The sequence below is a fragment of the Lepidochelys kempii genome, chromosome 3 (genome assembly GCF_965140265.1).
Source record: "Lepidochelys kempii isolate rLepKem1 chromosome 3, rLepKem1.hap2, whole genome shotgun sequence".
NCBI classification, from domain to species: Eukaryota; Metazoa; Chordata; order Testudines; family Cheloniidae; genus Lepidochelys; species Lepidochelys kempii.
In genome coordinates this window covers 89070688-89090184 of record NC_133258.1, presented here as the reverse complement: position 1 = coordinate 89090184, position 19497 = coordinate 89070688, and the positions used below count along the sequence as shown (strand labels likewise).

The 19497-nt window shown below is 45.4% G+C and overlaps 1 protein-coding gene across 3 annotated transcripts in view; it reads right to left on the bottom strand.

The window, feature by feature from the left end:
• The window catches only part of NT5DC1 (5'-nucleotidase domain containing 1), a 238149-nt gene that overhangs the window by 40377 nt on the left and 178275 nt on the right, over positions 1-19497 (bottom strand). For all 3 annotated transcript variants that reach the window (XR_012158025.1, XR_012158026.1, XM_073337114.1), the window contains exon 9: positions 681-799. Coding sequence is in view for 1 of the 3 variants with exons in the window: in XM_073337114.1 (XP_073193215.1) it covers positions 681-799 (119 nt within the window). In the remaining 2 variants the exon portion in view is untranslated. The remainder of the gene's footprint in view (positions 1-680; positions 800-19497) is intronic.

Here is a 19497-nt window from a genome sequence, read left to right as displayed (position 1 = left end):
GGGTAAATATTGGCCCTACTGAAGTCAATGGCAAAACTCCCATTGACTTCAAAGGGATCAGGATTTCACCCACTGAATGGGGTGACACAATGGTCCAAGTTTTTATTTACACTACCTTGTTCATCAGGTTTCTCTACAGGAAAAGATTACACAGATTTTATTACACACAGAGTAGATATATACACACGCATGCATAACCAGATATACATTCTGTACCACAATTATTTTTCCTTTTTGAGAAAGGCAGTAAATATCTATAATTCCTAGAAACGGAATGTAACTAGTCAACTTCTCCCTTCCTGTTCTGTATTAATAAATACAAGAACAACTATTTTATCCCCAATACCGGATTCCCCAGTGCATATCTGTCTTTTACACTGCCTGCTCTCCAGGAAGGAACTGTAAATAAACAAATAATCATGCAGATAACAACAGCACGAGGAGAGTTATGGTCTAAATTAACTAATAGGATCCATTTTTAATATCTACTGGGCATTTTCTTCAAACATTTACTACTAGGCGGAGCACAAAGTACTGCAAGTAATCTCCATGGAAATTCAAAGGTACTGCTCAGCACTACATTCAATAATAAGGTTCTAATTCACGCTCATGTTGTGATAAATAGATCAATGGTGGTAAGTGGATCTACTAAGATAACTTTTCCCTCTCTTGCTGAATACCTTAGGTTCTGGCTTGCCCGTCATCTTCTTCAGCAGTTCATAAAGATGGGTAGCATTACCTTGGGAATACCAGCCAGGCTTGTCCAAGGATGGCAGAGCTTCCTGCTCCTCATCATTCTCTGAAATCATAAAACAAGATTTCCCACTGTTAGTGAGAGCAATAAGAAAACTCACTACTCTTCTGGTGCTGTTTTGAGAGACGCATGACAAGATGCACCTATTTACCCGTGATAATTCTAATTTGACACTAAAGACTTGTCTACACTTACCGGAGGATTGACAAGCGACTGATGCATCGGCGGTCAATTTAGCGGGTCTAGTGAAGACCCGCTAAATCGACCGCAGATCACTCTCCCGTCAACTCCTGTACTCCACTGGATCGAGAATAGTAGGGGGAGTTGACAGGAGAGCGTCTCTCATTGACATCACGTAGTATAGACCCCACAGTAAGTAGATCTAAGCTACGTCGATTTGAGGTATGCTATTTACGTAATTCAAATTGTGTAGCTTAGATCGAATTTCCCCTTTAGTGTAGACAAGGCCTAAGAAGAAGGACATGTCCAGGCAGCAGCAGGTTCAAGTTATGTTACTAATCAGAAGTTATTAATCAGAAGTTTCAGGTTAGGTCAGGTTGTAGTATAGGACCTGATGAAAGTTTGGGGAGCATGGCTCATTGTCACTGCTGTGCATGGTGGTTTCAATAAACACACACAAGAGATATTTGAGATTTAAAGGCCTCAGGCAGCAACTGTATTGATTTTCACTCAGACTTAATGTTATCCATAATCTGTAATGCCTGATGTTATGCTCTATTATCCACAAATGCCCTGAAGCCTACAGAACAGTCCCCAACCTCTTTTCCCATCAAACGAGGGGTTGCAAATATGTAGCCAAATTCTCTCTCCGAGAGATAAAACCATATCTGACAGAAGTCCGTTCCCACAACAATTATTCTCCTCCTTTCTCTGTCATGCCTTAGCTCCACCAGCTTCCAAAATGGTACCCAAATTTTGGGATAGAGATTAGGCCCATCTAAACATACCACAAGACGCTTCAAAAAAAGTTGCAGTGAAGGAGGTAGAAAACCACACAAACAATATTGAGGAGGTCATCAGCTACCCTATGGCAGTTGCTACAGCATTCCAGGGAAAGATAACAGCAACACCTACCTATGGAGACAGAACTTTTACTGCCAGCCTTAAACACTGACTCTATATACCACGGTCAATATGCTGTGTAGGAAAAAAAATCTTTCCTGAGCTCAAATAAAGTTATAAACTATTGTGCATACAGGGGAGCATCATCAATCTCATATCTAAAATCTGCACTAATGCCTGATGTTCCACTATCATCCTGTTCAAGGGAGAGAGTGTGTAGAAACAAATTGATGCTAATACTATAGGTGATATGTGCTTCCTATCCAGGCAGCCAACTATGCACCCTGCATTCACAGTAAGACGCCAACCAGGAGTCTTAGTAGAGTATAAAAGTCACCATCCCCTAGCTGATCTGACTCTAAGGCCAGCCTCCAGCCACTCTGGACACCTGCTCTGGTGTCTGTACAGCTAAACCTATGTAAATCTCTGTCAGGTAGCATTTCATTACCAACTGTATCTTTTTGCTTCTTGTTGGAGCCAACTTGCTGACCTTTGCAAAACTGTAAATGGGAATCTCATCACAAGGTGAACTTGTCTAAAACAATGCATGTGCATTGGGTACTGAAGTGATTAAGCAAAGAGGTTATTTTGTTTCTCAGCCCCAATACAATATTTTTATACAATAAAGAGAGAGAAGAAAAGAGGCCAATATAGTGTTTTGATCTGGTTTATCTAGAACATCAGTAATTCCATACAGTCTATTGCTACAGTATTGTTCGAGAATTACAAAATACTTTAGAGAGGGAGAGAGAGAGAGAGAGAAGGCTAGAACAGAGAGAGCAAACATTATGGAGTTACAGGGTGCAGCAATTCCCACAGAGACAGAGTGAAGTGAAACTTTGGGGACAGAGTAGAGCATTAGGAAGGAAAGCTGTTTAAAAGAACAGTAAAGGTGCATACAACAGGATAATATGTACACTGAGGGGAGAACAAAACAAGGTAGTAATGGGGAAAAGAGAAACATGAGGGGCTGCAAATCTTTTTCATACGTTGTGGGTCCAGAAATCTGACTAAAACCAGGATTATTCCCAGACAAAACAATTGTATAGTAGGGATGTTCTAGAAACTGGGATGAGCAAGGAAATCCAAAATTAAGAACATTATTCTTTCTCTAACTCATGCAGAAACAGTTTCCCTCTCATCCCTCCTACAAAACCAAAGACATATAACAATATGTATTAAAGGTGGAATGTTATCCTTCACTTTGCATTTCCTGGCTTCTGATTGTTGGTTTGTGGCTCAACCTTAATGTTGTTGAAACAATTTGTCTTAATTTCCTCATTTGTTTTTGCTGTTTTAAAACTCATACATCCACCTTTCCCCCTGACCTGCCTCCACAGTTTCCTGGAAGAGTTTAAACACTTTTAAAATTAGACACACTATCTTGTTGTCATGCTTATGGAAATTTGTTTTTTTTTCCTGCATATTTTTAGACATATTTGCAGGGATGGCTGAATGGGTAGCCAGGGATTTTAGATTTTTCCCCAAAAGTGTTTCTCAGATTGACAACAACAAAATGCATATCTATGAAAACTACTCATAAAACAGTCTGCAAATACAGACCCATCAAACAGATTAATATTTTGTTAAATGCACATTTTTTGAAATGGCAAAATCAATGAACAATCTCATTTTTAACGAGATAATATGGTTCTCCTTCTTCTATATACTGTAAATATCCAAAAAGCAATTGATTATGTTCTCTGTAAGACAGTGGTGGGCAACCTGCAGCCCAGAGGCTGCCCATCGGGGTAATCTGCTGGTGGGCCGCGAGACAGTTTGTTTACATTGACCGTCTGCCAGCATGGCTGCCCGCAGCTCCCAGTGGCCGCAGTTCATGGTGGCCGTGCCTGCGGATGTTCGATGTAAACAAACTGTCTTGCAGCGGATTACCCTGACTGGCCATGTGCATCCCGCGGGTTGCCCACCATTACTCTAAGACATATTTGCTTTCCATGAATTGCTTTAAGTCATGGACACATTTCTGCAAATATTCTTCTCTTTCTCCAGGAACGTTTCAAAATAATCCATGTGCATGTTAATGTTCTGGCTAGTTCAATCAAGTACCTACAGCAGTTGATGAAGTAGGCTCTCCCACACCTTCCCATGTAAAACTAAAGCGAACTACATAATTGTATCTCAGTGACAGGAAGCAAAGAGGAAATAGGTAGCCATTTTTCAAAATGGAAAGCTTAACAGAAAAGTGGCCAAGTGACTGGTATTAAGATTGGTGAGGCTCAGTGTATAATGACCTGGAAAATGAGGTGGACAGCAGAGTGGTTAACAGCAATGATGCCAATGTTTTCCGTTATCATTATCATTGTGGAGAATTCTTAGAAACTCCAGAAGGCTCAAAGTAACTTATGTTCCTATTCAGAAACAATAAGAGGTGGATCAGTCTAGTGTCTCTCTGTCAGCTGAATCATTAAAACACTGGATGAAAAAAACCAGAGACGTAACTACGCTTATCAAATACAGCAGTGTCACACCAATAATTATTACTGTTTGGAGCAAGTATTATCATTATTAATTATATGTATTACAGAGCACCTAGAGGCTCCTACCAAGATCAGGGCTCCACTGTGTTCAGCACTATACAAGCACAGTGATGGACAGTCCTTGCCCTGAAGAGTTTATGTTGGTTAAAAGACAAGCCTGGAAGGTAAGAGACCAGGGTTCTTTTCCTCACTCTGCCACTGACCCATTCTGACACCTCTGGAAAGGAACTTAATTCCAAGTCTCAGTTTCCCCATCTGTAAAATGGGGATAACAGCACTTATCCACTTTAAAGGAGTGTTGTGATGCTTAATTCATTCACAGTTATGTGTCACTGTGAAATCCTTGAATTTGGAAGGGACTGCCGAAATCTGAAGTATCATGAAAATGTCTCTCTGATGCTGTTTCAGGAATCAGAGATCTGAATCTGAAATGCTTAAACAGATTAATTACACAAATGCCTCTTACAGTGGGACTGTGCTCCTTTAGATATTTGCTTCAACTTGATGGTGCTCGAGAATGTTGCCCATTTTCTGGAGGCTTAAAAAATGAAGTATTCTAGCTTTTTGTTATTGTAACTGTCTCCTTTCTATCTTGTTGTGAATATGCAGCAGCTAACTCATCCCAAGATGAGAAGAGAGGAAAACTCCTTATTTAGGGGCTACTAACACCTGGGAGTTCACCCAAAGGTTAGAAATGCTATAAATATTACCTCAGCAGGAAGCAAGACATCTAAAGAAGGGGATGCTAATGCTGCTAAAGCATTCTTACAACCTGGAGGGGTGAAGCTCTGACACTTTCAAATAGTCCAGATAACTCAGAAAGAATTTCTCAGGTGATTTAGATGGAACAATTCACTTCTGTTTGAAGTCTCTAATATATCATTGCTACCTAAATTCCTAGCTCCATATTACAATACGTGCCATGACAAGTAGTGTAAAGGTATCCAGTCTAGCAAAATAACTAGAGAAGAAGAAACAATGTTTGTAAATTGTAACTACCACATCCCCACAAAGATCATTAGAGGAATATCATTTCAGTGGAAATTTCCTATAGGAAAGTCACTTTTTTTCTACAGAAAAACTTTAATTGCAATAGCAATGCAGATTGCAGTGCATTGTAACAACTGTGGAAGTTCATTTTGATTCACTTGAAATAGAATTTTACTAAATTCACTGTAAGCAGGTACGTGGGTATTTCAAATAATCAAATTCACTCACAAAATCAGTATTCTTAGTTTATTTTTAACATCTTTCTCACAAGAGACTTCTATGCCTTCTCTAGTTTGCCTTGAAATTTGAGTTGCAGGTTTATGACATTGCATGAGGAACATCTGGCATTATTTCTCCAGCTGAGAACAGATGGAAAGGAATCAGTAAAACTTTTTCTTTGTCTGACTTAAGTGACTGCTATTGTTGTTTTACTTTTGTAAAATACTATCTTATGCTCTCTAGGAAAGTATTACACCTTCCTTTTTAGGTGTAGGTAGCATGCTGGTCAGCTGTTTATTGGTCATGAGTAAAGACTCTGGAGGTATGTCTACACTGAAAATAAAAGGTGTGTTCTTAACTCAGATTAGCTAATCCGTGTCAGCTAATCTGGTTTAAAATAGTGGTGAAGACAGGACAACTCTGCTTTTAACTCAGGTTAGCAGCTCAAGTTTAAGCCTACAGGGGATCCTGAAGTTGGACTTGAGCAGCCAGTGTGAGTTAAAAGCCAAGTTGCCCTGTCTTCATTGCTATTCAAATCTGATTTAGCTAATGTGGGTTTACCTAACTCACCCAAATGCCTTCCATCAAAATTTTCAAAAAAAAATGGGGTCTTAAGCACCTACAGTTTGCCATATTTAGGCTCATAAATCAGTGGCTTGATTTTTAAGAGTGCAGAGTACACACATGTCCCATTTTGGTTCTTAATGCTTCAGGCCTACAGGACAAGTGAGAGGCAAACTCTTGGGCCTGCACAGAGCTACATTGGAGTCTCAAATTAGACTGTAAAGCAACTCTTTCCTCCTTCAAATCTCTCCTGGAAATGCTCTGCTGCTGTGCAGTTTATGGGAAAAGTCACATAAAAATGGCTAGGTAGATGACCACTAGGGATTACTGATATTTATTTTGTTTGTTTGTATATTACAGTTAAAATCAGTAGATAACTCTAAATGATCTAATTGTGCCTGCAGTTAGTTCTGTAACACAATGTTCCTATCACTGCTACAGCTATCTTTCCTCCCTCCCCCTCAATGATTCTGAGCTATTCAGTGTAGGAACACTCTCTTCCTACATGTTTGTAAAGTGCTTAGCACAATGAGGCCCCGACTGAGGACTCTGGGTGCTGTTGTAAAACAAATAATAAAAAGTATGGTTCATAATAATAAGGGGAAAGGAACACAAGACAGAACTGGAAAAGAAGAAGTTAAAGAATATTTAGATAAGCTAGATGTAGTTAAGTGGGCAGGACCTAATGAATTTCACCCTCAGATATTTAAGGAACTAGCTGAAGCAACCTCGGAACCACTGGCAATAATCTTTGAGAACTCAGGGAGGATGGGTGAGATCCCAGAGGACTGGAAAAAGGCAAAATTACTACCTATATTTAAAGAGGGGAACAAAGAGCCTCTGGGGAATTATAAACCAGTCAACCTAACTTCAATACCTGGAAAGATACTGGAACAAATTATTAAACAATCAATTTGTAAGCACCTCGGGTGCTTACATAATAGGGCAATGAGTAATAGCCAACACGGATTTGTCAAAGCAACCTAATTTCCAACCTTGACAGAGTTATTGGCCTAGTGGACGGGGGGGAAGATGTACACGTGCTATATCTTTTAGTAAGATTTTAGTAAGGTTTAGTAAGGTTTTTGATACAGTCCCATATGATATTTTCGTAAATGAAGAAGGAAAACATGGTCTACATGGAATTACTATAAGGGGGGAGGAGCACAACTGGTTAAAAAATGCACTTAAAGAGTATTCAAAAGTTCTCTATCAAACTGGGAAGACATACTTAGTGGGTCCTAGAGGGGTCTGTCTTGGATCTGGGACTATTCAATAATTTAATTAATGACCTGGACAATGGAGTTCATAGTATGCTCATAAATTTTGCGGATGACACCAAGCTAAGAGGGGTTGCAAGCCCTTTGGAGGAGAGGATTACAATTCAAAAGGAGCTTGACAAATTGGAAAACTGTTCTGAAATCAACAAGATCAAATTCAATAAAGACAAGTGCAAAGTACTAAACTTAGGAAGGAAAAATCAAATGCACAACTACAAAATGGGGAATAACTGGCTAGCGGGTAGTACTGCTGAAAAGGATCTGTGGGTTATAAAGGATCACAGATTGAATATGAGCCAACAATGTGATGCAGTTGTGAAAAAGGCTATAATTCTGGGGTGTATTAACTGGGATGTCCTATGTAAGTCATGGGAGGTAAATGTCCTGCTCTATGTGGAACTGGTGAGGCCTCAGCTATAGTACTGTGTCCAGTTCTGGATGCCACATTTTAAGAAGAGGCCAGAGGAGAACTACAAAAACGATAAAAGGTTTAGAAAACATGACCTGTGTGGAAAGGTTAAAAAAACTGGACATGTTTTAGTCTTGTAAAAAGAAGACTGAAAGGGGACCAGATAACAGTCTTCAAATATGTCAACTGCTGTTATGAAAAGGACAGTGATAGGTTGTTCTCCATGTCCACTGAAGGGAGGACAAGAAATAATGAGCTTAATCTGCAACAAGAGGGATTTAGATTAGATATTAGGAAAATCTTTCTAAATAGAAGGGTAGTTAAACTCTGGAATAGGTTTCCAAAGGAGACTGTGGAATCCCTACCACAGAGGTTTTAAACAACAGGTTAGACAAACACCAGTCAGGAACGGTCTAGGTTTACTTGTTCCTGCCTCGGTGCAGGAAGCTGGATGAGATGACCTTCCAAGGTCCCCTCCAGCCCTAAATGTCTATGATTCTATAACAGTAATAATAATTTGCTATGCTGCAGACTGAATTTCCCAGTGTTCCTTCTCTCCAGGCAGAATCTAGATCTAATTTTCAGTTCCCTTAAAAGTGGGGAGGAGAGCAGGGGAGGAAGAAATCACAGGAACACAGCATACATTTTTAAAGTGGTGAATGGCACATATGCACATATACAGCATAAGCAAAAACTTTGGGGTCAACTACTCCTTCCCATTGATAAAGCCATGGGAGGGAACCTGAAAGGCAGGCAATTTTTGTGAGGTTTCTTTTGTAAAACTTCCTAAAAAACATCTCATGAGGGAGGGGTGTAGACCTCTTATTAGTCTGCAGAGGGTGAGACTTCGTAGCCCAGAGGAGCAACTAGGCAGACATTATCCTTACATATAGAAACCACTTTTCCTGGCCTCTCCTCAACAAGCAGCATCTTTTCTCCAAAGCTATGTTGTCATTGGCTGGGTCCAGCAGCAGCGGTGGAGGACAGAGAGATGAAATGAATACTGCTCAGAAATCTGAGATCTAGTGCATAATAGAGTCTCAGAATGCCCTGCACCAAATGCCATGGAACCTTTTTCATATGGCTGCAATGAAGGGGCTTCTGATGGGTCTGAGTGGAAGTGGAGAAGTCACTCCTTTTTGAATGAGCAGGTGAACATCCTCCTGTGGAGGGGCTGTCTGGGTCCCTGACTCCATCATGTGCTTCAGAATGTACCTGCTATACTTTAGCTTTCATCCAAGTCACAGATCTCCCACCTGATAAACATTTGAAGCCTCTTGCCCAAAGGAATTCTTAGTGAGGTCATGAGTATTAACATAGCTGTAGTTAGTATGCTTTAATTCAGAGCTGTATCCCAAAAACGTTTTACAGAGTTAATAATAGCACATAATGTTAACATTCAAAGTGAAAGCAGTTAAAAGGTATCACACAATGGAGAAAAAGTGTTTTCAGATGAGAGATTTCTTCACGCTAGCTGCTCTCTCAATCGGATTTATAATCTTTGCACTCTAATTTTCAGCTCAACTGCCATCTGAGCAAATTGTGACTTTATTTTTAGTTGTTTGGGAATTGGTTCCTGATAAACTGATTTTTGGATTGAGGTTCTACACAATCCCCCTATAAAGAAGCATTTATTTATATTTTACAAAGATATTTTGCAATTACTAGTGGATAATATAAACATGATGTCAAATCTAGTCTCTACAGAGCCTAAAACAGCTCCACAACAAAGCTCAGCTCTGAAGCTATGGCACTTCTAAGAATCCCTCGGGGCATCCCTAACCCAAGATGTGGCCATGTAGCCAACCCTCTCCCCAATCCTGGGTTGAGGCCACATAACTCCATCTCTTTAGCTGCTACAGATGGCAGCCAGAACACTTGGAGGTATCGAGGAAAACAATGCCTCCCAGTAGGGTATGAATGTTTTTTCTTTCCAACTGAGTGAAGCCACTGAGATTGAGGACCATGAGCCATTCAATGTATACCTGGCTGACAAGGACAAATTATCTCAACCCCAGGAATGAAGATGGGGCTAAAAATCCCATTTGGAGGAAGAAAGACCCACAGGTTGCATCATTCAGCCAACCCCATGGATTGGAAAAGTGTATGGGTAACATTCATAACACTAAGAGGACCCCACTCGGGTCCCTCTTCATGCCCCTTACCGAAACTGTAGGACTTCACTAACCCAAAAATTGATTGCAACCAAAATCACTAGTCACTTGTGCACATTTTTAATTTTAGATTTGCTGTCATGCACCTTTAGCACTCTCCTAAAAGCTAAACAAGGCACCCATGAATGCTCATCAGTAAGAAAACATACATAACAGCAACATACACTGATATAACACCTGTCACCCCAAATTTCACAAAAGATTTTTCACACTCTGATGCACTATTGAAATGCAGCTACCATCATGTAAAAAATGACAACCATTTAATAACACAAAGCAACACTACACAACAGGACAGGAAATAAAGAAAAATGTATCCAGTTGAGATGGGAAGAAACAGGGCTGTTCATATAGGTTAGCAGAATGTATTTATATTACTTGGACTGAATTTTAGCTAGGATGCCTATTATAGACAATGTACTCTTTGATAAAGTGCCACAGAATCTTTGACCACAAGTCATCAGTTGTTAGTTTTATTTCTCGTGTAGAAGATGGCATCTCCAAGAGCCAAATGCCCCCTTTCATTAGGGTAGGATGGTGGTTCAGTACTGATATAGAAAGAAGAATGCTATCTACTGAAATTAACAGCAGCATTTCTTGCAGCTCCTATATGTTTTTTGGAGGTCTCTAAGGTAATGATCTAATGTAACTTTGCTCAGTTGGGAGATCTGATGGTACAACACCACAAAGTGTCAAGTATCAGAAGGGTAGCCGTGTTAGTCTGGATATGTAAAAGCGGCAAAGAGTCCTGTGGCACCTTATAGACTAACAAACGTATTGGAGCATAAGCTTCCGTGAGTGAATACCCACTTCTTCAGATGCATGTAGTGGAAATTTCCAGAGGCAGGTATAAATATGCAAGCAAGAATCAGGCTAGGGATAACGAGGTTAGTTCAATCAGGGAGGATGAGGCCCTCTTCTAGCAGTTGAGGAGAAACTGCTTTTGTAGCTGGCTAGCCATTCACAGTCTTTGTTTAATCCCGAGCTGATGGTATCAAACTTGCAAATGAACTGAAACTCAGCAGTTTCTCTTTGAAGTCTGGTCCTGAAGTTTTTTTGCTGCAGGATGGCTACCTTTAAATCTGCTATCGTGTGTCCAGGGAGATTGAAATGTTCTCCTACAGATTTTTGTATATTGCCATTCCTAATATCTGATTTGTGTCCATTTATCCTTTTATGTAGGGACTGTCCAGTTTGGCCGATGTACATAGCAGAGGGGCATTGCTGGCACATGATGGCGTAGATTACATTGGTGGACGTGCAGGTGAATGAACCAGTGATGGTGTGGCTGATCTGGTTAGGTCCTGTGATGGTGTCACTGGTGTAGATACGTGGGCAGAGTTGGCATTGAGGTTTGTTGCATGGATCGGTTCCTGAGTTAGAGTTACTATGGTGCGGTGTGTCGTTGCTGGTGAGAATATGCTTCAGGTTGGCGGGTTGTCTGTGGGTGAGGACTGTCCTGCCTCCCCAGGCCTGTGAAAGTGAGGCATCGTTGTCCAGGATGGGTTGTACATCACTGATGATGTGTTGGAGAGGTTTTAGCTGAGGACTGAAAGTGATGGCCAGTGGAGTTCTGTTGGTTTTTTTCTTGGGCTTGTCTCGCAGCAGGAGGCTTTTGGGTACATGTCTGGCTCTGTTGATCTGTTTCCTTATTTCCTCATGCAGGTATCGTAGTTTTGAGAACGCTTGGTGAAGATCTTGTAGGTGTTGGTCTCTGTCTGAGGGGTTGGAGCAAATGAGGTTGTACCTCAGCAAATGCGGTTGTACCTTGGCTGTAGACAATGGATCGTATGCTGTGTCCGGGATGGAAGCTGGAGGCATGAAGGTAGGCATAGTGGTTGGTGGGTTTTCGGTACAGGGTGGTGTTAATGTGACCATCACTTATTTGCACCGTGGTGTCTAGGAAGTGGACCTCCCGTGCAGATTGGTCCAGGCTGAGGTTGATGGTGGGTGGAAGTTGTTGAAATCATGGTGTGGCTACAAACTGCTCTGGGATTAGAAGAAAAGACAGTTACCTTTTCCATACCTGGTGTTCTTCAAGATGTGTTGCTCATGTCCATTCCATGTTACGTGTGTGTGCTCGCCACATGCACCGGTGCTGAAAGTTTTTCCCTCAGCAGTATCTGTAGGAGACCAGCTCTGGCACCCCCTGGAGTGGCACACACATGCTGTGGTATAAAGGGTGCTGCCAGCTCCCCCGATCCTCGGTTACTTCTTGCCGGAAACTCCGACAGTGGGGAAGGAGGGCAGGTCATGGAATGGACATGAGCAGCACATCTCAAAGAACACCAATTATGGAAAAGGTAACTGTCTTTTCTTCTTTGAGTGCTTGTTCATGTCCATTCCATATTAGGTGACTCCCAAGCAGTACCAACGGAGGTGGGTAGGAGTACACAGACGTGCAGATTGCAACACAGCTCTGCCGAACCCCGCATCATCCCTGGTTTGGTGCGTAATGGCATAATGTGCAGTGAATATGTGAACAGAGGACCATGTTGCGGCCTTGCAAATGTCCTGGATGGGGACGTGTGCCAGGAAGGTAGCAAGGACACCTGAGTTCTAGCTGAGTGGGCTCTGAGTATTGGCAGCGATGAGACCACCACCAGCTCATAACAGGTGCGTATGCAAGAGGTTGTCCAGTTGGAAATCCTCTGCAAGGACACTGGGAGGCCCTTCATCCTTTCTGCTGTGGTGATGAAAAGTTGAGTTGATTTCCGGAAGGGCTTGGTACGCTCTAGGCAGAAGGCCAACGCCCTTTGGATGTGCAGCGCATGGAAACTCCTCTCTTCGCAGGTCTTGTGTGGTTTGGGACAGTTCCGGAAGGAAGATGTCCTGGCTCATATGGAAGATAGATACCACCTTCAGCAGGAAGTCCTTGTAAAAGACTGTGTACGGTGCTCCGAGGTCAAGGCTTTAATCTCAGAAACTCATCTCACTGACGTCACTGCCACCAGGAAAGCGACTTTCCATGACAGGTGGGAAAGGGAGCAGGAGCCCGGCGGCTCGAAGGGCGGGCCCGTGAGCCTGGAGAGGACCAAGTTAAGATCCAACTGTGGGAGAGGGGTCTGCACCTGTGGGAAGAGTCTCTCAAGGCCTGTCAAGAATCTGATTGTCATGTCATGAGAAAATACCATTTGGCCCAGGATCAGAGGATGGAAAGTGGAGATGGCCGTGAGGTGTACTCTAATGGAGGAGTGTGCCAGACCTTGGTTCCTCAGGTGAAGCAGGTAATCCAGGATAGATTGAACGGAAGAATGCGAGGGAGAGATGCCATGCTCGGAAGCCCAGCAGGAAAACCTTGTCCACTTGGCCAGGTAAGTCAGTCTGGTTGAGGGCTTCCTACTCTCCAGGAGGACCTGTTGGATCACATCCAAACAGGTCCATTCCTCAGGGTTTAGCCATGCAGCATCCAGGCTGAGAGGTGCTGGGAGGCAAGGTTGGGATGAAATAGCTGACTGTGGTCTGGATGGTGGGCAGGGGCCAGGGAAGGGCTGCTGCCCAGCTCATGAGCATGCCGAACCAGCGTTGGCAACGAGGGCACACTGCTGACTCATATCCAGCTTCTCATCCACTGTAATCTCCAGGTCCTTTTTTGCAGAACTGCTGCTTAGCCAGTCAGTCCCCAGCCTGTAGCGGAGAATGGGATTCTTCCTTCCTAAGTGCAGGACTCTGCACTTGTCCTTGTTGAACCTCATCAGATTTCTTTTGGCCCAATCCTCCAATTTGTCTGTCACTCTGGACCCTATCACTACCCTCCTGCGTATCTACCTCTCCCCCATGATAACCTGCGCCTTGTCTCTCTTGATCTTTGTCACCACCTTGCTGATGAGCAGGATCGGCGGGAACACATACATCAGGCCCCCCAACTATGACAGAAAGAAGGTGTTGCAGAGGGATCCCCTGCTCAGACCTTGCCAAGAACAGAACCGATGGCACTTCCTGTTCTGTCTGGTGGTGAACAGGTCCACTTGGGGAGTTCCCCACCTCTGGAAGATCATGCAGGCTACCTCTGGGTGGAGTGACCACTCGTGAGAGGAGAAGTCCCTGCTGAGCTAGTCCGCCAGCATATTCTTGACGTTGGGAAGGTGACAAGCTTCCAGGTGGATTTCGTGGCTGATTCAGAAGTCCCATAGACGGAGTGCCTCTTGACAGAGAACTGATGAGTGCACTTCCCCTTGCCTGTTGATGTAGAACATTGAGGCTGTGTTGTCCATCAGGACTCACACCACCTTGACTGACAGGTGGAGTAGGAAGACTCCGCACACCAGCCGGACCGCTCTGAGCTCTTTGACGTTTATGTGCAACTTCGCCTCCCCCGGGGACCACATCCTCATGTCTGGAGGTCGCCGAGATACGCCCCCAACCCGAGGTCCAAGACGTCAGGCACCAACACGATGGAGTGAGGGGGTTGTCGAACCGAACTCCCTCCAGGACTGATCTGCAGTTGGTCCACCATCACAGCGAGATTAGTATCACCTGGGGAATGGTAACAATCTTTTTCAGGGGGTCCCGGGACTGGAAACAGACCATCCCCATCCATTGCTGCATGGGACGCATCTGGAGCCTGGCATGGTGGACAACGCACATGCATGCTGCCATGTGACCCAGCACATGCAGACAAACCCTGGCTGTAGTCAGGGGGAACGCGGAGAGTTCTGCGATGAGGTCTGTCAATGTCTGGAATACTCTACCCTCTACTCTGGCACTAACACCGACTTTTTGTCATTTACCAGGAGGCCCAGGGAGCATTATGTGGCTCGAAGCACCACAACATCCCTTTGGACTTGAGATCTGGAGCTGCCCTTGACCAGACAGTCACCAAGGTAAGGGTAGATCTGGATACCCCGGCGCCTGAGGTAAGCAGCTACCACCGACATGCACTTGGTAAACACTCTTGGTGCTGTCGCCAGACCGAATGGGAGGACCGCAAACTGGTAGTAGTAGGGCCCCACCGTAAATCGGGGGAAGCGTCTGTGTACTTGAAAGATCGCTATATGGAAGTATATGTCCTTCAAGTCGAGGGTGGCATACCAGTCTCCTGGATCCAGGGTGGGGATGACAGAAGCCAGGGAGACCATGCAGAACTTTAGCTTCTTTAGGTACTTGCTGAGGTCTTGCAGGTCCAGGATGGGCGGTAGACCGCCCTTGGCCTTTGGGATAAAAAAGTACCGGGAATAGAACTCCTTGTTCCTGTACTTGAGAGGAACGTCTTCCACTGCACCCAGCTGTAGTAACCCCTTTACCTCCTGCATGAGGCTACTCTTGTGAGAAGAGTCCCTGAAGAGGGATGGGGAAGGCAGGTGGGAAGGAAAGGGTATAAAGGAACTGGAGGGTATAACCCTGTTCCACTGTGCTGAGGACTTAGTGGTCTGAAGTTATAGCAGTCCAAGGAGAGAAGAAAAGGGAAAGGTGGTTGGAGAACATTAGGAAAGATGGATCCGGGGAATAGGCTAGTAGGTCACCCTTGGGCACACCCTCAGAACAACCGTTTGGCCCCTTGCTTGGAACGGGTTGAGCACGACTGGGCAGAGTATGGAGACAGGTGGCTCGGGCAGCGCTTGTAGCCCTTGGCTCATTTATGGGTCTGGTCCTGCCGAGGCTGGCTCCCCTGGCCCTGAGGCTGCTGTGGTTTGAACCACTTACACACCAGGGCTGGGATGTAGAGACCCAGGGTTTTCAGAGTGTTGTGGGAGTCCTTGAGGCCATGCAACTTGCTGCCTGTTTGCGCCACAAGTAGGGCTTGGCCGTCGAAGGGCAAGTCCTGCACTGACGGCTGGGCCTCGATGGACAACCCAGAGAGGAGCAGCCAGGAGGCTTGCTGCATGGAGACAGCGGAAGCCGTGGTGCGGGGAGAAGCATCAGTGGCATCTGACGCTGCCTGGAGGGCCACCCTGGCTGCGATCGTGCCCTCATTGAGGACAGCTCGGAACTCCTTCTTGGAAACCTTGGGGAGCGACCCTTCGAACTTGGCCCTGGCTTGCCACATATTGACGTCATATCAGCAAACGAGGGCTTGGTGGTTGGCCACTCTCAGCTGAAGGCTGGAAGACGAATAAACCTTAGGTCCAAAGAGATCCAGCCTCCTCAAGTCTTTATTTTTGGGAGTGGCCCTGGGTTTTCCTTGTCTCTCCTTGTAGTTAACTGCATCGACCCAAGGGAATTGGAGGCTGGGTGAGAGTATGAGTACTCATGCCCTTTGGTTGGCAAAAAGTACTTGTATTCGGCCCTCTTAGAGACAGGGGACTGGGAAGAGGGGGTCTGCCACAGGGCATTAGTGATTTTGGAAACCCGTTCATGAAGGGGTAGAGACACCCTGGAAGGAGCCGAGGAACAGAGGACATCAAACAGAGAGTCTGAGGGCTCTTCCAATTCCTCTGCCTGAAGCCCCAAGTTGGAAGTGACCCTCTTCAAAGTTCCTGGTGCGCTTTGGCATCATCCTGAGGAACTTGGTGAGGGTCCCCATGATAGCCTCATTTGGCATCGATGAGGACGATGCTGGTGCCACAGGAACCTCCACATCCATTGGTGGTCCAGCAGCTTGCTCCCCTGGGTCCTACTGGACCTGTGGGGTCTTACCCCCTGAAGCCTCAAGCACGGGAGGAGGATGGGATACCGAGGCTGCTGGCCTCTCTGAGGCTCCCCACACTGACCGGGCAGCCTGAGAAGGTTGAGTAAACCCACAAGGGTTCCACAGGTACCATGGCACCGGCTACTGCACTTGGGGCCATGGGAACTGGTTACATGATGTAGGCAGCACGGCAGATACCGGGGCTTGTCCTGCAGTCAGGGAACCTTGCTCCATGACGGAACTATAAGCAGAGTGGGCAGTAGTGGGCGACTAGTATCGGGCGGAGTGGTGGCTCTTGTCTGACTGGTGCCGGTTGCTGCGTCCTAAAGCCGACTTGATCGAGTGAGAGGGGTGTCTTGGTCAGGGTCCTGGGGACTGACAGCGTTTGGCAGATGTGCAATCCACACATCATGCTACTCCACTGGTACTGGGATATTGAACGGGACTGGGAGCTACTATGGGCTGGTTGCTGGAAGGATCTTCCTGAGTAGGGCTACCTCCTTCTTGTAGACAGGTGATGTTGGCCAGGCGATCGGCAGTCTCTGATCCCCCATTGGTCCCATGATCAGAACCGGGCCCTTGGAGATGGTCGGGGCCAGGCCCGGAGTTCTTGCCGGGTGGCACGTGCCTCAGAGGGTCTGTGCCAATCTACTAGCGAGGAACGCCTTGAGTCTCTCGATCGGTGCCCCTGGTGTGGGGACTGAAGTGGGCTCTGCTGAGCCTGCTTCTCTTGTCCTGAGGCGTGATGGCTTCGGGCGGGTGAGTGATGGCAGGATGTCCCTCTTGATGGGGAACGGTGCCGTTGAGGTGGGGACACAGGCATAGGTCTCAACATGGGTTTTTCCCCCGAGACTGGGATACCGCAGGAGCCGGTGTGGATAGCACCGGGAGTGTCAGGAACTCCTGAGCTGCTTGAAGGGCTTTGGGCCTCAATGGCACCTGAAGCTGGCCGGGACCTGCACCACTATTAGGAGTTGCCAGCAAAGTATGGGATGGGCCGCACTGCTCGACTTCCTGAGAGGGTGTTGAGCTCCCTGGCACAGGTCTTGGCTCCCCCCTGACCCTCTCCTTTGCCTTGTGGGAGGTAGGAGATCTTCCCCTCTTTTTCGACTTCTTGACCAGAGCCATGGAGGGAGGCCAGTGCCGGCTCGTGGACGGCACTGGCAGAGCACTGCACATGGAGGCCACAGTGCTCAGTGCCAAGTCGGACCACTGCTCCGGTGCTGGACTGAGCGCCAACTCCATTAGGAGCACTTTTAGATGGATATTGTGCTCCTTCTTCATCCTAGGTTTGAATGACTTGCAGATACGACACTTGTTGCTTCTGTGCCCCTCGCCTAAGCACTTTAGGCAGCTGGTATATGGATCGCTGACAGGCATAGGCCATTTGCAGTGATTGCAGGATTTAAAAGATCATGCCCTGTCCCCCAGCTGAGTCCCACTCAGGACTATGAAAACTTCAAGAACTACTACTAAGGGTAACTAACTATTACAACAACTATCTACAACTATACTACAAGTTCTACAGAGTTCGTACGAAAAGAGAACGAGACAATCCTAGCTGAAGTAGCAGACGTACCAGCACCATCAGTGGTGGCAAGAAGGAACTGAGGGTGGAGGGAGTCAGTGGCGCCCCTTATACCGCAGCATGTGCGTGCCGCTCAAGGGGGTGCCATAGCCGGTCCCCGACAGACATTGCTGAGGGAAAAACTTCCAGCACCGGTGCATGTGGAGAGCACACACACACCTAATATGGAATGGACATGAGCAAGCACTCGAAGAAGGAACTCAGGTTTCCTATGCAAATCTGCCTTGTTAACAAGGATCAGATGCACAAGACACTAGGAAATATAAATACAAGACTGAGTTTTATCTGTTCATAAGAAAATAAGCATTTCCTCTATCAAAGTCAGCAAGTCATTTCCCTAGAATCTTCCCCAACTCCTGTATTACAGGAATGCAAATGTATATTTTATCCCTTTTCTTGAAAGTTCCTTAATTCAAATGTTACTTCAATGCATGAATTTGCTAACGTCTCAGGAATAGCTTGGTTAGTGAAAAATACGTTTCCAAAATGCTTTTAGTTATCGGAAAAAGTGATGTCCTGAAAAATGAGGAAGGCCTATTGTGCAATTTTTACTGCGAAATGAATCATTTAAGAAATTCCTTCTTCAGCCTGGTGGACACACAGGTTTGGTGTGGTCCCTCCTCTTCCACCCCCCACAGTCATTTTCCTTTTGCGACTCTAACTTTTCGAAACTCCCCCAACTTTGGCAAAGTTGCAGAATGGCAAAATGAGAGACTTTTCTTATTCTTTTAATTGCCAGTCTGTAACTTTTTGAAAGTTGAAAGAGGAGAAGGAGGAGGGTGGGAACTACAAACACCACATATGTGGATATGTCTACACTTGGAGCTAGGGGTGTGATTCCCAGGTTCAGCAGACATACTCGCCCTGGCTCTCATTGACCTCCCATGTTAAAAGTAGTAGTGTAGCCATGGTAACACAGGCAGCAGCGAGCAGGGGCAAGGACTCGCCATTCCGAGTACATACTTGTCTGCCCCCTGGGTACGTGCCTGGGGTGGCTAGCCTGTACTGCTGCCCATATTGCGGCAGCTAAGCCACTATTTCTAGCGTGCTCCCTTGATGAGAGCTAGTGTGAGCTGGGAATCAGAGCCCTAGCCCCAAGTGTAGATGGGCCTTTGTTTGAAAGATTAACAATGACAGGTATGAAGGAAAAGCTTCAAAAGAAGAATCTGCAAACAACTCTTGTTCCCTTGCAGTTTATTTTTGCAAGGAACATGAATCATCAGTGCACACGGGGGCAAAGGGAAGGTGGTGCATACTCAATACACAGAAATGTGCAGACATGTTCCCTCACCCATAGGCCATCCCACCCCCATCCTCAACCCCAATCATCTTTCAACTGCTCTGTCAGAAAGAGCATGCAGTGTAACTTA